The sequence below is a fragment of the Cryptomeria japonica genome, chromosome 7 (assembly GCF_030272615.1).
Source record: "Cryptomeria japonica chromosome 7, Sugi_1.0, whole genome shotgun sequence".
In the NCBI taxonomy this organism is placed as follows: Eukaryota; Viridiplantae; Streptophyta; class Pinopsida; order Cupressales; family Cupressaceae; genus Cryptomeria; species Cryptomeria japonica.
In genome coordinates, this window is record NC_081411.1 from 677,404,990 (window position 1) to 677,421,971 (window position 16,982).

At 31.4% G+C, this 16,982-nt stretch overlaps 2 protein-coding genes across 2 annotated transcripts; both read left to right on the plus strand.

Annotated features, from left to right (window-relative positions):
- The first annotated feature begins 7,148 nt into the window (after window positions 1-7,148).
- Window positions 7,149-8,231, plus strand: LOC131040384 (phospholipase A2-alpha). The gene is made up of 3 exons (XM_057973296.2): window positions 7,149-7,450; window positions 7,557-7,596; window positions 7,685-8,231. Exons 1-3 carry the CDS (start codon window positions 7,370-7,372, stop codon window positions 8,041-8,043), a joined length of 480 nt encoding a protein of 159 aa, XP_057829279.2. The 5' UTR covers window positions 7,149-7,369; the 3' UTR covers window positions 8,044-8,231.
- A 7,404-nt stretch (window positions 8,232-15,635) lies between these two features.
- On the plus strand, window positions 15,636-16,547 carry LOC131040366 (phospholipase A2-alpha-like). The gene is made up of 3 exons (XM_057973268.2): window positions 15,636-15,842; window positions 15,950-15,989; window positions 16,078-16,547. The coding sequence occupies exons 1-3, from the start codon at window positions 15,777-15,779 to the stop codon at window positions 16,419-16,421; spliced, it is 450 nt and encodes a 149-aa protein (XP_057829251.1). The 5' UTR covers window positions 15,636-15,776; the 3' UTR covers window positions 16,422-16,547.
- The last annotated feature ends 435 nt before the right edge of the window (window positions 16,548-16,982 follow it).

Below are 16,982 nucleotides of genomic sequence, written 5' to 3' on the forward strand. Positions count from 1 at the left end.
CTGGTTTTATTAAAGAAGGTAATGCACACTTAGTTTGTAAATTAAAGAAATCAATTTATGGATTAAAGCAATCTCCTAGGGAGTGGTATGCAAAGATTAATGAATTCTTTCTTTCTCAAGGCTTTATTAGAAGTAAAAATGATCCTAACTTGTATATTAAACATAGTGAAGATGATATTATAATTATTATCTTGTATGTAGATGATTTGATTCTTACTTCAAGTTCCAATACTTTGATTTCTGATATTAAGTTTCAACTTAATCAAAAATTTCAAATGACTGATTTAGGTCTTTTACATTATTTCTTAGGAATGCAAATTTGGCAAACCTCTAAAGGAATTTTCTTATCTCAAAGTAAATATGCTCGAGATCTCATAGATAAGTTTAAAATGAATGATGCTCATCATGTTTCAATTCCTATTGAATTAGGCACTAAGTTAATGCTTGATATGCAAACTCCTCTTGTTGATGCTACTTTGTATAGACAATTAGTTGGAAGTTTAAATTATTTAACTCTTACTAGGCCAGATATTGCTTATAGTGTTGGTTTGGTTTCAAGATTCATGTCTAAACCTCAACAAACACACTTTAAAGTTGCTAAAAGAATTTTAAGATATATTAAAGGAACAATTAATGTAGGTTTGTTTTATGATGCAAATTCTGATTTTACTTTAAAAGGTTTTATTGATTCCGATCTAGGTGGAGATCCCAATGATGGGAAATCTACTTGTGGTTATTGTTTTTTTGTTGGTTCAGGAGCAATTTCTTGGAATAGTAAAAAGCAACAATCTACCTCTCTTGGATCCACTGAAGCTGAGTACAAAGGATGCACTAATGCTTCCAAAGAAGTCTTGTGGCTTAGAAGACTACTTGAAGATTTGGGTTTACCTCAACATGAACCAACTCCATTGTATTGTGACAACCAAAGTGCCATTGCCTTGGCTAAAAATCCAGTTTTCCATGCAAGGACAAAACACATTGCTCTCCAACACCACTTTATTAGAGAACAAATTGAAGACAAGCAAGTTTCACTCCTCTATTGCAAGGGGGAAGACCAAGTTGCAGATATTTTGACCAAGCCACTTTGTAAAGAAAAATTCCAATTTCATTGTAAAAATCTTGGATTACAACCCATTGAAGGGTTTGATGTAAGCTCCCCAAGTAAAGCTTAAGGGGGGGTGTTAGAATATTTAATCTTTACTTAGCTTAGGTTTATTTTTATTTAATTTAGGATATTCCTTTGGAATTCCTACATGTAATTTGTCCTCTAGTACATGTGTGAGGACAAGTCATTTCTTTTATTTTCCTTTATTAAGGAATATTAGATTTCCTCCATAAGAGGATGTGGACACATGGCACACACATTTTATGAATGGTGGCATTCATAGATTTGGAGTTACTTTGTAACTCCTCTCCTCATCTCTATTTAAGAGATGCCTCCTCTCTCATTTCTTCTTAATGACAATATTGTAAAGAGCTTCTTGCTCTCTCTCTCTCTCTCTCTCATTTTTAGGCATTGCCTCATTCATAATATCACAAGGGGTTTTTCTTTGCTTTTCCCCTTTCAAAAGTTCTTGTGCCTCCTTCTTCACATTTGGGTGATGCTCCAAGTTTATTGCTTTTCTCTTGGTAACAATTACTTCATCATAAACTTTCTTGGATTAATTTTCCTTTCCTTGCTCTTTTATTTCCTTTCAACCCCTAATTTTTTTTTTAAAATATGTTAGCTTCATAATCACCCAATTTTTAATGAGGTCAAGGTGAGAGCATACAGTGTTCAAGATCACTAACAACTAAAGGCACATTATAGAAAGGAAAGCATCAAACAACAAGCTAGCCAATACTACTTATTCCATGGATGTATTACAACACACAAAAGAAAACATCCATTTATTTAGTAGGAAATCTTACGAGTATATCCACTTTTTAGTGTGAAAGCTTATTTAAATTGGAAGTAAATAACAATGCTCCTTCCACTTGTCTAGTGGTGGATGATTACAAGAAACCACTTGTTCAATGGGGTAAGTACCAACAATACTTTAAATCGACTCACTAATGGTATTACCATCTAGTATTACAATGTAAATGCTTAGAAAGATAAATCTTTGATATTATAACCTTCTAAAGGGTTACAAGCTTAGTTCATAAGAATCGTAATCATTGAATAATGGTTGTAATGAAATGTTGATACAATAACTATTGTTATGGAGTGTTGATACTAGCAAGACTCTTAAAACACTCCAAATGGTTAGTTAATGCATGCATTAATCACCTAATATAGAATTCAACTATAATATCTTGAAACATATGTGCTAGTATGATCACAAGAAGTCTAGAAATCACAATATGAGTGATGGTATATGCTTAATATGAGTGGAAGGGTTGTTGCAAATCTAAATTATGACTGTTGTAGGTCAAAACAACTACAAAGATCACCAAAACATGTAAGGAATCCAAATTGGTTCTAATCATTCTAACACTTTTTTTTTTAAAGGTAATATGCAAAAAAGTAAATTGCACAATATCCATCTTCGATGTAATAAAATAAATTTTAAATTGAAATAAATAATTGCATAAATCATTTTTTATCACAATACATAAGGTTATAACTATCTTTCACAATACAAAAATCATAATTACTTTTTGTAATTCATTTTCACAATACATAAACATATTTACATGGGTTGTCACATTTGGATGAAGATAACACATCACAAATATAATGACAAGAGAAATCATGAAAGTTGTATGTGATAATCCAAGTCTTAAAAAATCAACTACTAGAGGGAGAGCATCACTTGAGTGCTTTTTGTTCAACTACAAACTAGTAGCGGATCCAAGAAAATTTTGAGGTCATCAAGCCATTTGAGAACTAGTGTTGTGTACTAATGCATTTAATCCATCAAGCATCTTCTAAATGCTTTCTAGTAATGCATGATACATCTAATTAAATTATAGCTTTACACATGGTGAACCAACAATGCAAGCAATGATTTTGCATTACTTTGGCCAAAGATTTAATAAAATAATACACATAGACCTAAGTGGTTGTATGTTCTTTTACACCTCTATCTCAAAATGGATATCGACAATGCTTCCACAAGCACATTTTCAATCATATTTAACACCATGGAACCTCTTATTTTTAGATCTTTCCTAAGTTTTGAAATAGAAAATGAGAATAGGTTTACCTTCTTTTCCAACTTGGCAAGTATATTTTAAATCAATTGTTTATAATACTAACATCTCTATTAATGTACTTCTCAATGTAGAGATCTAAAAACTATCCATCATTGTCCCATCAATCATTTGTCTCGTGATGTGAGCACGACTTTGTTAGTAACCATGCTGGCCAATTTGTCCACCTCCATGTTGACCTCATGATACACATCATTGGCCAAAACCTATTTGAATTTGTCAGCAAGTTGTAATGCTTCATCAAGTAGCACCTTCAACTTCCAATTAATCATTGACTTACTCCTTAATGTTTGATGACAAGCATATAATCACCTTCAATTTCTAGCTTCTCTATATTTCATTTTAAACACAACTTCAATCCATGATTTTGAGCATGGAACTCCACGATATTGTTTGTCCCCTGTTGCAACGATTTTAAGGCATTGCAAACCGTAGGATCTAGCCAATCTCTAATCATGCATCTCGATCTTGACACTCTAGGGTTTCCCTTGAGGCCATGTCAAAGTTTAATTTGTGTCAATTGGGTTGTGGAGGCTTCCATTCCACTAGAGACCATTTTGTCCAAGAATCAACTCCGCCAATCCAATTAATAAGAAAACATAGTTATTTAAATTTTATTAATCTATATTAGATTAAAGTAAATATTGATATTTTATATATAAAAAAAATAGTCATTTTGATTTATTTTAATTTTATATATATATATATATATATATATATATATATATATATATATATATACATATATATATATATATACATATATATATGTATATATACATATATATATATGTATATATATGTATATATATGTATATATATATATATATATATATATATGTATATATATATATATATATGTATATATATATATATATATGTATATATATATATATATGTATATATATGTATATATATATATATATATATGTATATGTATATATGTATATATATATGTATATATGTATGTATATATATATGACAAGCAACCACAACACATATACTATTACTACGAGACTAACTCGCCATTATGTAACAAATGTTTGAAAATGAAATTAAATAGATAAAAATATATTATTAAAAAAATGGATCTCAATAATTGATGGGCTTATACAATTATATGAAGAAAAAGAAAGAAGATGAATGCTTGTCTATCACCAAATAACTAAAATAAAAATATATTTTTGGTATTCCTCTCTATAAAACTCCTTAAAAAGAAGTGGATACTCCACCACACATTTAACAACTCATTATTTTATAGATCGAATTTCCATGGTTGTATTCATGTATATAATTATTTATTTATTATATAAAATAAAATAAAAATCCATCCACTTTACAAGGAGAAATATGGGTAGGCTAGAGGTCTATGAAAGATGAGTAGGAGGAATTGTTTTTCCCTAATAAAATCAATGGAAAATGTTAAAATACACTAAGAAAATATTATTTTGTGGAAGCAATTGGACTTTTTATAGAAAAGTATTAAAGTTTGCCTCCTAACGTAAAAGTAAGGTCAAAAAATCATTTCATTATAAACTTAAAACTTCCATGACATTTTCTTTGAATTTGCGGACCCCAATCTTCTTAATTGTTTTATAAAACTGGTTGTATTTAGAATATTTTTTAAATTAATTGGGGCTATAGAAATAGTTTCCAAAATGTGAAAAGAACATTTGAGATGAGGTGTCATTTCGTACAAATGTAGATCTTTTAAATTAAATTAAATAATAAAAAGCCCTCGAAACATTAGGTAGAAACTGGGAAAGATTTAGCCGACACTTTATCACGGAGAAGTATCTTTCTGTTATAGTTAAAAAATAAATTATTTTCTAAAATGTTTTTTATTATATTAATAAAAAAAGTATATTTGTAGGATTATCTGACAATTTACAGGCAGAAAAGTAATCTCTGTGTTAATTGTTTTCAGATTAATTATTTTCAGAATAATGGTTTTTATTCTTGTAATTGTTTTGTTTAAAAAATAAAATAAAATAATCTGTTGATTAAATGTTTCTAATAAATAAAAGTTTATGTCTACTAAAAAGAATTAAATTTATAAACTTATAATTATTAAGTAAAAATTAAAAAAATGTGTTTAATAAAAAGAAAAGAATGCATGATGGAAATATAAATTTATTTTGTCCTCTAAAAATTATTCCTTTTAAAAAGTATATCCTACCACTTAGACAATAAAGTTGATTTTTGAAGTTTATTTATTTTTAAAATATAGAATAAACTAATATCAAATATAAAACAAATCTAAACATAAAGATAACCCACTTAAATTTATAGATATACAATTTTTTTTAGAATATTATAAAATTTTGGGCATAACAATAAATAATTCTTAATAATTTTATTTTAGTTATTATTTGACTTATTTTTATTGGTTAAAATTTTATTTATTAAATACTAATATTTAAGAGTACTCTATTATAAATATTTTACTTAATTGTGCACAATTATTTCAATGAAAATACTAAATAACAAGGTTCAAAGATCTTTATGATAACTTTCTTTGGACTTTTTTTAAAACAATTCATTAAAATTATTAGAGCTTCATATATTCTAATTTATGCATAATTTTAAAAAAGTAAGTTCATACTTTTTCTTTTCTTATTTTATATAAATTTGCTTCTTGACAATTTAGAGTGTTGGAGAATTAAAGCAAACACTTCCATACCTTTAGAATGTTAGTTGTTACTTCTTCCTTTCCATGACATTGTCATTAGTTTGTTATATATTTCAATTCTAAGCGTTCACTATCAAGTTAACCAAAATGATATTTCTAATCAAAACACGAAAATGTGAAAACTTGAACAAAAGTAAATCTATTAGAAAGGTTATATAAAAATACATCTAATGTTCAAGATTTTTTAAATGCAAATAGTCCTCGACTCTATTATAGACAAAAATGCTAAAAATATGTATAGTACAAAGAATTTAAACCCCAAACTTCAAAATCCAATATGATGTATGTTCTTCTCCTCTCACCATTGATAAACCTTCTTCAACGGAAATTAAAAAAACATGTCCCTGTTGTCTACTTTGTTTATGACTAGCTTTTTGTTTTTTGTTTTTTGTTTTTGCATCAACATTTCAGATTATAAAATCTTGATATCATTAATCCTATACAATCTAATTGAAAAGCATCTGTAATAATTCACTATAGATTATAAAACCTTGATATCATTAATCCTAATATTATTATATGTAGATTATATACACATCTATCAATATAAAAAAATTTAAATATGAAAAACACAAATCCACATAATGAAGTTGAAATATGAAATACACAACCGAATGATAAACAAATTACAAAATCAAATCTTTTGAAATAGTACACAGGCACCCACCATTCCTGTAAAAGGTTCCATCGAAAATCCTGTACACCAGAAGGCGTGTGGGAGATTACCCAACAAAACTTTATGCACTGAAAAAGTGATACCCCACGCAACAAATCCAACACAAATCGGAAGAAATGCCAATAAAGGTTCCATTCTGTCGCTGTGCCGTCCATGGCGGCTCCACCATTTTTGCCGTAATGGCAAAGTAGTGTTTTGAACTCAATTCACAAGCTTAATAAAATGGCAACAACCTAAAGCTTACCATAAAAAACGTAATACCTAACAATACATATACTCATACGTTAATCAAGTTATAACTTGTCCCACCTGAAATCATCCCCAAAAGAAACGCCATGAATCACGACTCCGCACGTCTACGGAAAACACTAAAAGATTCTCACACCACTGTATCGAATTTCTCAATAATCAGAAGATTAAACCGATCATTTTCTTTACTGTTTGCTCTGTTAGCTGCAGCAACTTACAAATCGTTTTTTAATTTCCTTTGGATTCCCGTCAAATGGACTGTACAACCTCGATTTACCAAAAAAGTGATTTCGCGATCCGGACAAGTAACTTCGACATTATAAACATAAGTGGAGATACATTCGGATTGAAAATGACGAGGAGAGAGAAGGAATGCTCTTCTGAGGTCGGCAATGGCGGGTAGAAAGTCCAATCTAGATCAAGAAAATTTATGGTCTTACAATGGATGAAATTTATGGTCTTTCAAAGAACAATCGATCTTATAATTACACGAGATTTTTCTCATAGAGGGGAACACCAATTATAAAACTGGATAGCTCGAGAATTCGATATCAATGGCGGCACTGAGATCACAGTTTGTTCATATGTTATGTTTGATTGCGCTTTTGTCTCCATGTTTATGCTCCCTCGCTTGGGTATTCCTTCCCTACTCACCCATTTATTGGATTCTCAGAAAAAAAATGAACTTTGCTTATTTGACATACCCAACACAATTTTTTTGGGGGGTTTGTGTGTTTGCAGGGGAAATGCAGCACTAGATGCAAATCCAAGTTCTGCAAAGGTGATGATTCAGATAATTACTTTTGGAGTGCCATTTACATAATTGATTGAAACTGTGACTGATTTAGTAGTATTTTTTGTAATGGCAGAAGCACCGCTTCTAAGGTATGGGAAATACTGTGGGATATTTTACAGTGGATGCCCCGGAGAAGCTCCGTGTGATGGGCTTGACAGGTGCTGTATGATTCATGATCAATGCATCGGAAATTCCAATTACCTGAGCACCACGTGCAATCAGGCTCTGCTTGACTGCCTCCATGCTTACCAAAATTCTGGAGCTGGGCAGTTTCGAGGCAATACCTGCAAAATAGGGGATGTGGAGAAGACTATTAAAGTCGCCATTGAAGCAGGTCTTTGGATTGGACATGGACATGGACATGGTATTGAAGATGGATCTGCTCTGAATCCTTCATCTCGTCATCCTTTCTCCTCTATTCCAGACCCCTAATTTAAGCTTCTGTTAAATCTCTTCCATTCTCATCCTCCTTCCTCTTTTGTACACTGTGATTCCACAAATATTATTTGTAAACTGTTTTTGTAATATATGGAGGATCTGGAGCCCTGGGTGAATCTTCTTGTAAATTTTTGTTCAGAGATTTGAATCTAAATTACATGTTACTAAACAGTCAACACCAATTAAGCCCTCTAGCCTTCAGAAACAACTTCTTATGCTTGGTGTGCTAGTTGTGTTTCTGTAAATTAACAGTCAAAATTGATTTTTACTTGTGTCATGTCTTGAATTTTTATTCAATTTACTAAAATTCATTAGAAGTAAAGCTAAAAAGTACATTTGAAGTATTCATTTTATTAAAGTTCACTCTATTCTCTAGCTCACTATTCCGATGATGGATCATGGAGTCACTAATCCGATGATGGATCATGGAGTGTGATCTGAAATGTTGATTCAAAGAGATAAACACATTTGAATCCAGAAACCTTCAAGCTTATTATCATGGATTGTGGAAACTCGATGTCTCTATATGAAATCGTTCTTTATATTTTGTAGTCCAAACATAGGGCTAAGCATATGCCCATTTAGTTTTGTGCCATCTCTTGTAGAGGAAGGCCAGCCTTGTTATTGGGGGTAGTGCGGCAGCTCCGCTAAGAGAAAGTCCAACGTGGAGGAGTTGTCTATGCAGCATCTTAATTAGTTGAAAATAAGAATATATTGAGTTTTTTATTTTTAATTAATTAATAAACATGGTCAAAGGTGCATCCTGGATGCTACATAGGTGTTCTTGAGAGGAGGGGGGCTCAATATCAGCTATTATTATTATATTCGCATACCTACCATTTAGTAGGAAGTTATTCTATTAATATATATAGAATGTATTAGCAAATATTTATTGTTTTTATTGAGAAATTATAATGTTTTTGAATAAGGAAAAATAGGTTTTGAAGGGACCCGAAACCCTATACAAAGCAGGTTAAATTGGGGGAACCTGAAACCCACAACTAAAGATATTCAAGAATAACCACTAAACGAAACAGAGATAAAACGAAACAAAACAAAGCCAAGAAACGGGATCGAAAAAGACTGACCCCTCCAAAAAGAAAAGTTGTCTAACAAATAAAAGCATATGCACGGGAAATGTTCAGGGAGTCTAATATCCAAAAGGAGAAACAAACGAGCAGAAAAAAAGCAGCTGCCCAAAGGGGTTTTAACAACAGCCCCCCCCCCCCAACCTAGAGCAAACAACCAACATTAGGATTTCCCTTTGGATCCCTTCTTTTGGGATCTAACGGTCATGTCAAAAGAGGGTGAAGACCTTTTAGAATGTTTTCTTTTAATTGAAATCTAGCCTTCTTCAACCTTAGAAATTATAATGTTGAATATGTATAAACCTAATTTTAAGTTAAATGTTTTTTAGGTAAATGAATATTAATAGTTCACAGGACAAAACTATTGATCTGTTAGACCATCTCTAATGCAAAGCATTTGCATGAAGAGTTCACCCACACGATTCAGTTAATCTAAGTTTTCTTTTGTGTTCATAAAAACAATTCCATGTGGTTTGTTTCAAATAAAGAGGACAATGATCCCTTTTTTTTTGTTTTCACATTGGTGGTTCTCTAACGTAAGAGACAACTAATTGAATTCTACATTGGTCTCTCACAAACTTTACAACAAGACAAGTCAATAGGAAAGATGTTCATATTTCTAGGCATGGGGTAGTTTGTTAAAGGGTGGGAGTGAAGTTTTAGAGGAAAGAAAAGAGAAAAGAATAGAAAAAGAAAAAGGACATTAGGTTAGGGGAATAAAGGTTGATTTTCTTGGAGAGAACCAAAAGTTATGCCAAAAAGTGGGAAATTGGATATTGATCTTGACTTTGTTGGTTTATTAGAGTTTTGTTTATTTTTGTTTGAATTGTAGCATAGCTATAAGCATATATTTCATTTATAGAAGGTATAAGATAATATTTATTCTTTTTGTTGAGAAATTATAATGTTGAATATGTATAAACTTTTTTTTGAGTTGTGTGCTTCTTGGTGACAAATAAATATTAATAATAGTTTGCATGGCATACTTTTCATTTCTTAGATAATATTTGATGCAAAATATTTGCATTGAAGAGTTCACCCACACCATTTTTCTCTCCCTTTCAATTAATCTAATATTTTTGTTATGCTAATAAAAGCAATTTCGGGTTGTTTGTTAGAAATAGAGGGCACAATGGTCTCCTTTTTGTTGCTTTTAATTTGGTGGTTTTGCTAGTATAGGGGATGACTAATTGAATTCTTCCTTGGTCTCTCACAATTGTTTTTAACAAGACAAGCCAATAGGACAAATGTTCATAATTCTAGGTATAGGTGCAATTTGTTAAAAAGTAGGAGTGGAAGTTTTAGAATAAAAGAAAAAGAAAAGAATAGGAGAAAGAGAAAGGGACACTAGATTAGGAGAATAATGGATGGTTTTCTTCGAGAGAATAAAAAGATATTCCAAAAAATGGGAAGTTGGATATTGAGCTTAAATTTTATTAGAGTTTTGTTTATTTGTCTTTTAATTGTAGTGTAGTTGTAAATATATATTTCACACTTTGTATGCCCATTTTTTATGTTGTCCTTTCATACAAATAATTAAAGGAATGTTTTCATTAACTTCTAAAAATATTATCTAGATTTCTATATATTTATTTCTTGGCTAAGTATTATTATTATTTCTTTAACTATTGCATATGAGTTGTTCCAAACAGGGGTGAGTGAAAAATAAAAGTTTGTGCCTTTATTTATAAATTTGTAGGTTAAAATCTGGACTAACTCGGTGGAGTAGAGTATATCATATCAAAGATTTTCTATTGTTGAAAAGAAAATTTTTGACTATTTAATTACCTAAAGTAGGGTTATTTCAAAGATTATTTTGTAGTTTCAAAGTATCTAGAGTTGCATCAATTTGGTATCAAAGCAAAAAATCTAATGGCCCAAAGGAGTGCCCATGTGATCTAGAGAAGGAGAGGCCAAATGAATGAAAGCTAGAGAGGTAATTTGGATGAGGAGGTGCTTAGAAGGTTGTAAGGTCTTGAGGCTCGCTTGTCTCATGAGGATTATGATGAGGAATTGGAAACTTAAAGGAGGCAAATATGAACCATAAATCTCATGAAAAGGATTATTAGAGCCCTAACCGGCAAAGGGACTAGAATTAAGGTTGAATTCCTTGGGTATGTGCAAGATCAAAGGGGTCCAAAAAGTGGGGATGTGAAAAAAAATGCATTTTTCCTTTGTCCAAAAACACAAAAAAACGCTTTGACTTTTTACTTGGGTTGGGAAAAAGTACATGTTTCCATGGTAAAACCCAAGGCTAAATGGAATGAACAGATATCCGTTTCGCATACCATTTCAAATATATATATATAATATTAATAATATATTATATATTATATAAAATATAATATATATTATATATTATGATATATAATATATAATATATGATATATAATATATAATATATGATATATGATATATAATATGTTATATAATATAATATGAACCATAGAAAAAAAATTAAAAAGCACCACGTAACGAATATTCATTACCTGAGACAACTATAAAAAAAGACCCGTGACCTTCATTTTCACAAAAAGTGATGATGAAATAGGCAAACGCAAAAGGAAAAAAAATCAAATATCCATTCCAAAAAACTCAATTTCATTGCCAAATTCAACAAAGGTATGTTAAAATCATACCTTTTATTCATTCTTTTTTTATTTTTGCTTCATTTTTTGGTATTTTTAAAAAAATTAGGTTTTTTATATAAACTAGTCTATAGTTGATTTTATTTTTTTTAATTCTACTTGAATTAGGTTTACCAATGGATAACAATCAAAATCCTAACTCACCAAATCTTCCTACACCACCAAACTCTCCCCAACAACATCCTCCTTCAATTTAGGACCTTACTAATGAAAACTTGATTGAATTGAGAGATATTTCTTAGATTTACCGTAGGCACCCTCATTTGTCTCCAATGATAAATGCCTTAGACACCATCATTTATAATGAAGAAACCCTCACATCCTAGCATCATGCATTTCTATAGTGGTGAGATGCCATGAGGTAACAATATGTTAATGGCTTATCTTATGACCAAGTTAAGGATTTGGAAATTTCAAAAGTCGAATTAGTCGCACGTTTTAGGAATCCCAAAATTGGACAACCATGTGATGTGTGGAAGCCCAAATATTCAATTAAATGGTTCACACATCAAGGTATGAAAGACAATTTTTGGGATCGTTGGTAAATGGTTTTTGATAAACCACCCAATTACAATCTTGATGTGACCCCCCAATATTTTCTAAGGAAACTATATGTTGAATTTATCTTGGGTAAGAATGTCAACTACTTTGACATGAGAAGTTTCTAAGGTGATGGTGGAGGTATGCCTCATGATAGACCTAGTTCAAGTCGAGTGGTACAAGGTCCATATGTTCCCCCTCTTATTCTTCCCCCACCTTCTATACAACATCCATGCATTATTGGTGATGTAGCTCTAGAGAGCATCATGGCCATACACTCTCTGACCCGCAATTTGATCATCCAATTCTCTTAGTTAGCTCGGCCAGTTGACCTTGATATACCAAGTGGATCGGTTGATGGAGGTGTACCCACATCATCTCCACATATTTGTATGCCACATACTTGCACTATCTGGAAGCACACATATTTGGGTCCACTTGGAAATCCTATTGAGTCTCTCATCGACACAACCAAGTACGAGGTCCATCACATGTCACATGTAGGAGATGAGACGATAGGGGCAAGAGCATATGTTGGAGAGTCATCGGGTGCCAGAGATGAAACAGTGGTAAGACCTAACTTGTAATTTCATAGTACATTAAAAATTAATATTTATAAAAGATATTAGTGTACTAACATGTATATTTATGTTAGATTTAACAGTTGATGTCTGAGGATGATTTGAGCCAGATGCATCAAGGCACTATATCGACCATTTCATTTAGCCTGGAGAGTTACGTGGTATAGTTTTCTGCACATACATGTTTACATATTATATATTGTATATATGCATATTTCATTTAAGATGTCAATAAATAAACTATATATTGATCTATACATGTCAATCTCATTTTACTCTTGTAGGAAACTCCTAGTGTGGGTGAGGGGCCATGTTTCCTAGCCTCCGACACCACCACTACTGATTGAGGAAAGATAATTGAACACAACTTCTGTTGAATTATTAGTTTCAGGAGCTTACATGTAATTTATATAACTTATTGTGGCATTCAATTTAGATGTTAACGTTTCAATTGTATTAAATGATTATACATGTGCACATAGATTGATTGTCTCACATTCTTGTCATTTCTTTGCAGCAGCGAATTGGTTTTACATCAATGTTGAATGCTCCCGACACAGTTGATTTCACAATGCAAGAGGTATGTGTTTATTTTATATTCTCGATATGTTTAGATAGAAGTATCTATATATATGTTTAGTTTAAGATTCATTGTTAGTTAAATTATATACTAATTTGTATCAATTTTATTTTGTTCAACTTATAGTCTTTTACCCAAGTTGACACTATCGTGGAGCATCCACCAATAGCATATTCTAGGACTCATAATCATTGTAGGGGACCACCACCTATGGGTCGACTTTCGAGGAAAAGACTGATAGATGAGGTAATCAAAATTTAACTTCAAAGAAACTATAATTCAACATACATATTGATTTTGATGTTAATTTGGTCCAATTATAGATTATCTACTACATAATTAATCTAAATGTGGTTTGTATAGTTATTGTGTAGTCATCTCTAGAGGCATGAAGTACTTCGAAGAGGATCCATTTTGACGATACATCAACAGCTTAGGATTTCCTAGAGATGTATAGCATGAATTTTGGATCTACATGGCATATGCCACATATTGTATTTAGATCTATATGGCATATGCCACATTTTTTATTTAGATCTCTATATGGGATATGCCACATTTTGTATAACGTTTATTGAGTTAGCATATATATGACATTTTTGTATACATACATACACAATTATTATGAATTTTGATATATAAAAGTTGATATTCGATTTAATTTATTCCTCGTGTTCAAGTCTGACCTACTTTGAAACTTATATTTTGAATGTATAATTAGTTTAGTTATGAACAATAGTATGTTATACAATCTTAATGATATTGCGCTTCAATACAACTTATGAATTACAATTGGTAATCCATTTGTAGACACCCAAAATTAATTAAATTAATATTTAATTAATTATCATGGCTCGCATAATTAATTCTATTTATACACATAGTCTTCAACTCTATTATAGAACAAAAAAACCAAAAATATATAATGCAAAACAATTGGACCTTGGAGTTCAAAGTCCAACTTGATACATAGGATATCTATTTGTATATTGCAAAGAATTTAACTCTAGATTTCATGAATGACATGTTCTTGACCCATCTATTTTAATATTTATGTGTTGATTGATAAATTTTATTTAATGAATATGATATAAATTAGATTATTGTAAAAATTAAATTAATCAAAATTTGATTATATTTATATATACATGAAAAACAAAATCAATTAAAATATTTATGTAGAAATAAATACACTCCAATCTTTTTGAGGCCGTAGCTAAAATGGTTCCAAAAAGTCACGAAAAAGTACAATGTCCACATAACCTTCGTGTTAGTTGAAAATTACAGATCCTTGATCGTGATCAGCAGAACAAACCATGGCTTTGATTTTTTGAAAAAGTCAATAACACGAACTTTTTGGAGCCAGTTTAGCCGCATCCTTTTTTGAATAGCTAACACAACATACGAACTAGGGGAAGCATATTAGTAGCGTTATAGCTAACTTTGCATATCCACAAATTCTAAATGGTAAATTGGATTTTGACGATCCATAGATCCTGAACGGTACATCAGATTTTGACGATTTTTTTGGTTGTTTCTGTATGCTAATTAACTACTTATAGCTATTGTTTTGGCTTCTAGATTGTAATGACACACGTTGTGGGATTCGTTATGCATGCAAGGGTCAAAAAGCACACGTCTGAAAGTGTCACCTGATACCTACTTAAAGATACCTCAATAATTATGCAGTTAAAATTGTCAATAAGTATGCACAAATGAATCAATTATGATCCAAACTCCACCAGAAATCATCTCCACTAGAGAAGCCATGAAGATAGAGAATGCCCACGACTGTGCACGTCTACAGAAAACATTAAACTTTTAAAAAATCGAACTTCTTAAAATCAAAATTTTAAATCGCTCATTTCCTTTACTGTTTGCTGTGTCAGAGGAAGTCGTTTTTGAATTTCCTTTGGACTTTACAACCTCAATTTACGAAAAAGTGCTGATTTCAGAAAAAGACTAGAGGAGGTGCGACCCGGAGAAGTAACGTCTACATTATAAATAATAAAAAATAAAGTGGAGATAGACTGGCATATATACTTAAAAAAATAATCTTCTGTATAGAAAAGAGTTTATTTTTAATCAATTTTATAATATATAAATGGAATTAGAATAGGATTGAAAATGACGAGGGAGAGAAGGAAACTGCGTGGGATCGGCAGTGCTCTTCTGAGGTCGGTTATTCCAATCTAAATCAAGGAAATTTATGTTATTAGAAGCATCGATCTTCAAATTTTCTGTGAGGGGAACAACAATTATAACTGGGTAGCTCAAGAAATCGATATCAATGGCGGCACTGAGATCGCAGTTTCTTCATATGCTATTGTTGATTGCGCTTTTGTCTCCATGTTGGGTATTCCTTCCCTACTCACCCATTTATTGGATTCTCAGAAAAAAAATTGAACTTTGCTTATTTGACATACCCGATACAATTTTTTTTTTGGGTTTGTATGTTTGCAGGGGAAATGCAGCACTAAATGCAAATCCAAGTTCTGCAAAGGTGATGATTCAGATATTTACTGTTGGAGTGCCATTTACATAATTGATTGAAACTGTGACTGATTTACTTGTGTTTTTTGTAATGGCAGAAGCACCTCTTCTAAGGTATGGGAAATACTGTGGGGTATTTTATACAGGATGCCCCGGAGAAGCTCCATGTGATGGGCTTGACAGGTGTTGTATGATTCATGATCAATGCATAGGCAATTCCAATTACCTGAACGTGGAATGCAATCAGGCTCTGCTAGACTGCGTCCATGCTTACAAAAATTCTGGAGATGGGCAGTTTCGAGGAAATACCTGCGAAATAGGGGATGTGGAACACACCATTAAAGTCGCCATTGAAGCAGGTGTTTGGATTGGACATGGAGATGGAGATGGATCTGCTCTTCCTTCTTCTGATCATCCTTTCTCCTCTACTCCTGACCCTTAATTTAATTTTCTGTTAAATCTCTTCCATTTCTCATCCTCGTTCTCCTTTTATATAATTTGTACACTGCGATTCCATAAAGATTATTTGTAAACTGTTGCTGCAATATATGGAGGATCTGGAGCCCTGGGTGAGTCTCCTTGTAAATTATTGTTCACAGATTTGAATATAAATAACATTTTCTGAACATTCAACACCAATTAAGCCCTCTAACCTTCAGAAACATTCTTCTAAACTTCTTTATATGCTTGGTGTGCTAGTTATGTTTCTGTAAGTTAACAGTCAAAATTGATTTTTACTTGTGTCATGTCTTGAAATTTTGTTCAATTTATTGAAAATTCATTAGAATGAAAGCTAAAAATTACATTTGCAGTATGAAAATGTTTACAAGAATGTTTCTGGAGAAACTGTATGTTTTCTCGTGTAACTTTTTTTCTTCCTGACGATGGATTGCTAAGTGCAATTCAAAATGTTACACAAAAAACAAACACAGTTTCTTCCAAATCATTCTTGTAAATATATCATGGACTGTAGAAAATTCATGCCAACAATAAAAACATTCTT

Coding starts and splice junctions, on each gene's coding strand:
- LOC131040384 (XM_057973296.2), top strand. CDS start 7,370: ATGGCGGCACTGAGATCACAGTTTGTTCATATGTTATGTTTGATTGCG. Junction 7,451..7,556: donor GTTTATGCTCCCTCGCTTGG/GTATTCCTTCCC, acceptor GTGTGTTTGCAG/GGGAAATGCAGCACTAGATG. Junction 7,597..7,684: donor CAAATCCAAGTTCTGCAAAG/GTGATGATTCAG, acceptor TTGTAATGGCAG/AAGCACCGCTTCTAAGGTAT.
- LOC131040366 (XM_057973268.2), top strand. CDS start 15,777: ATGGCGGCACTGAGATCGCAGTTTCTTCATATGCTATTGTTGATTGCG. Junction 15,843..15,949: donor CGCTTTTGTCTCCATGTTGG/GTATTCCTTCCC, acceptor GTATGTTTGCAG/GGGAAATGCAGCACTAAATG. Junction 15,990..16,077: donor CAAATCCAAGTTCTGCAAAG/GTGATGATTCAG, acceptor TTGTAATGGCAG/AAGCACCTCTTCTAAGGTAT.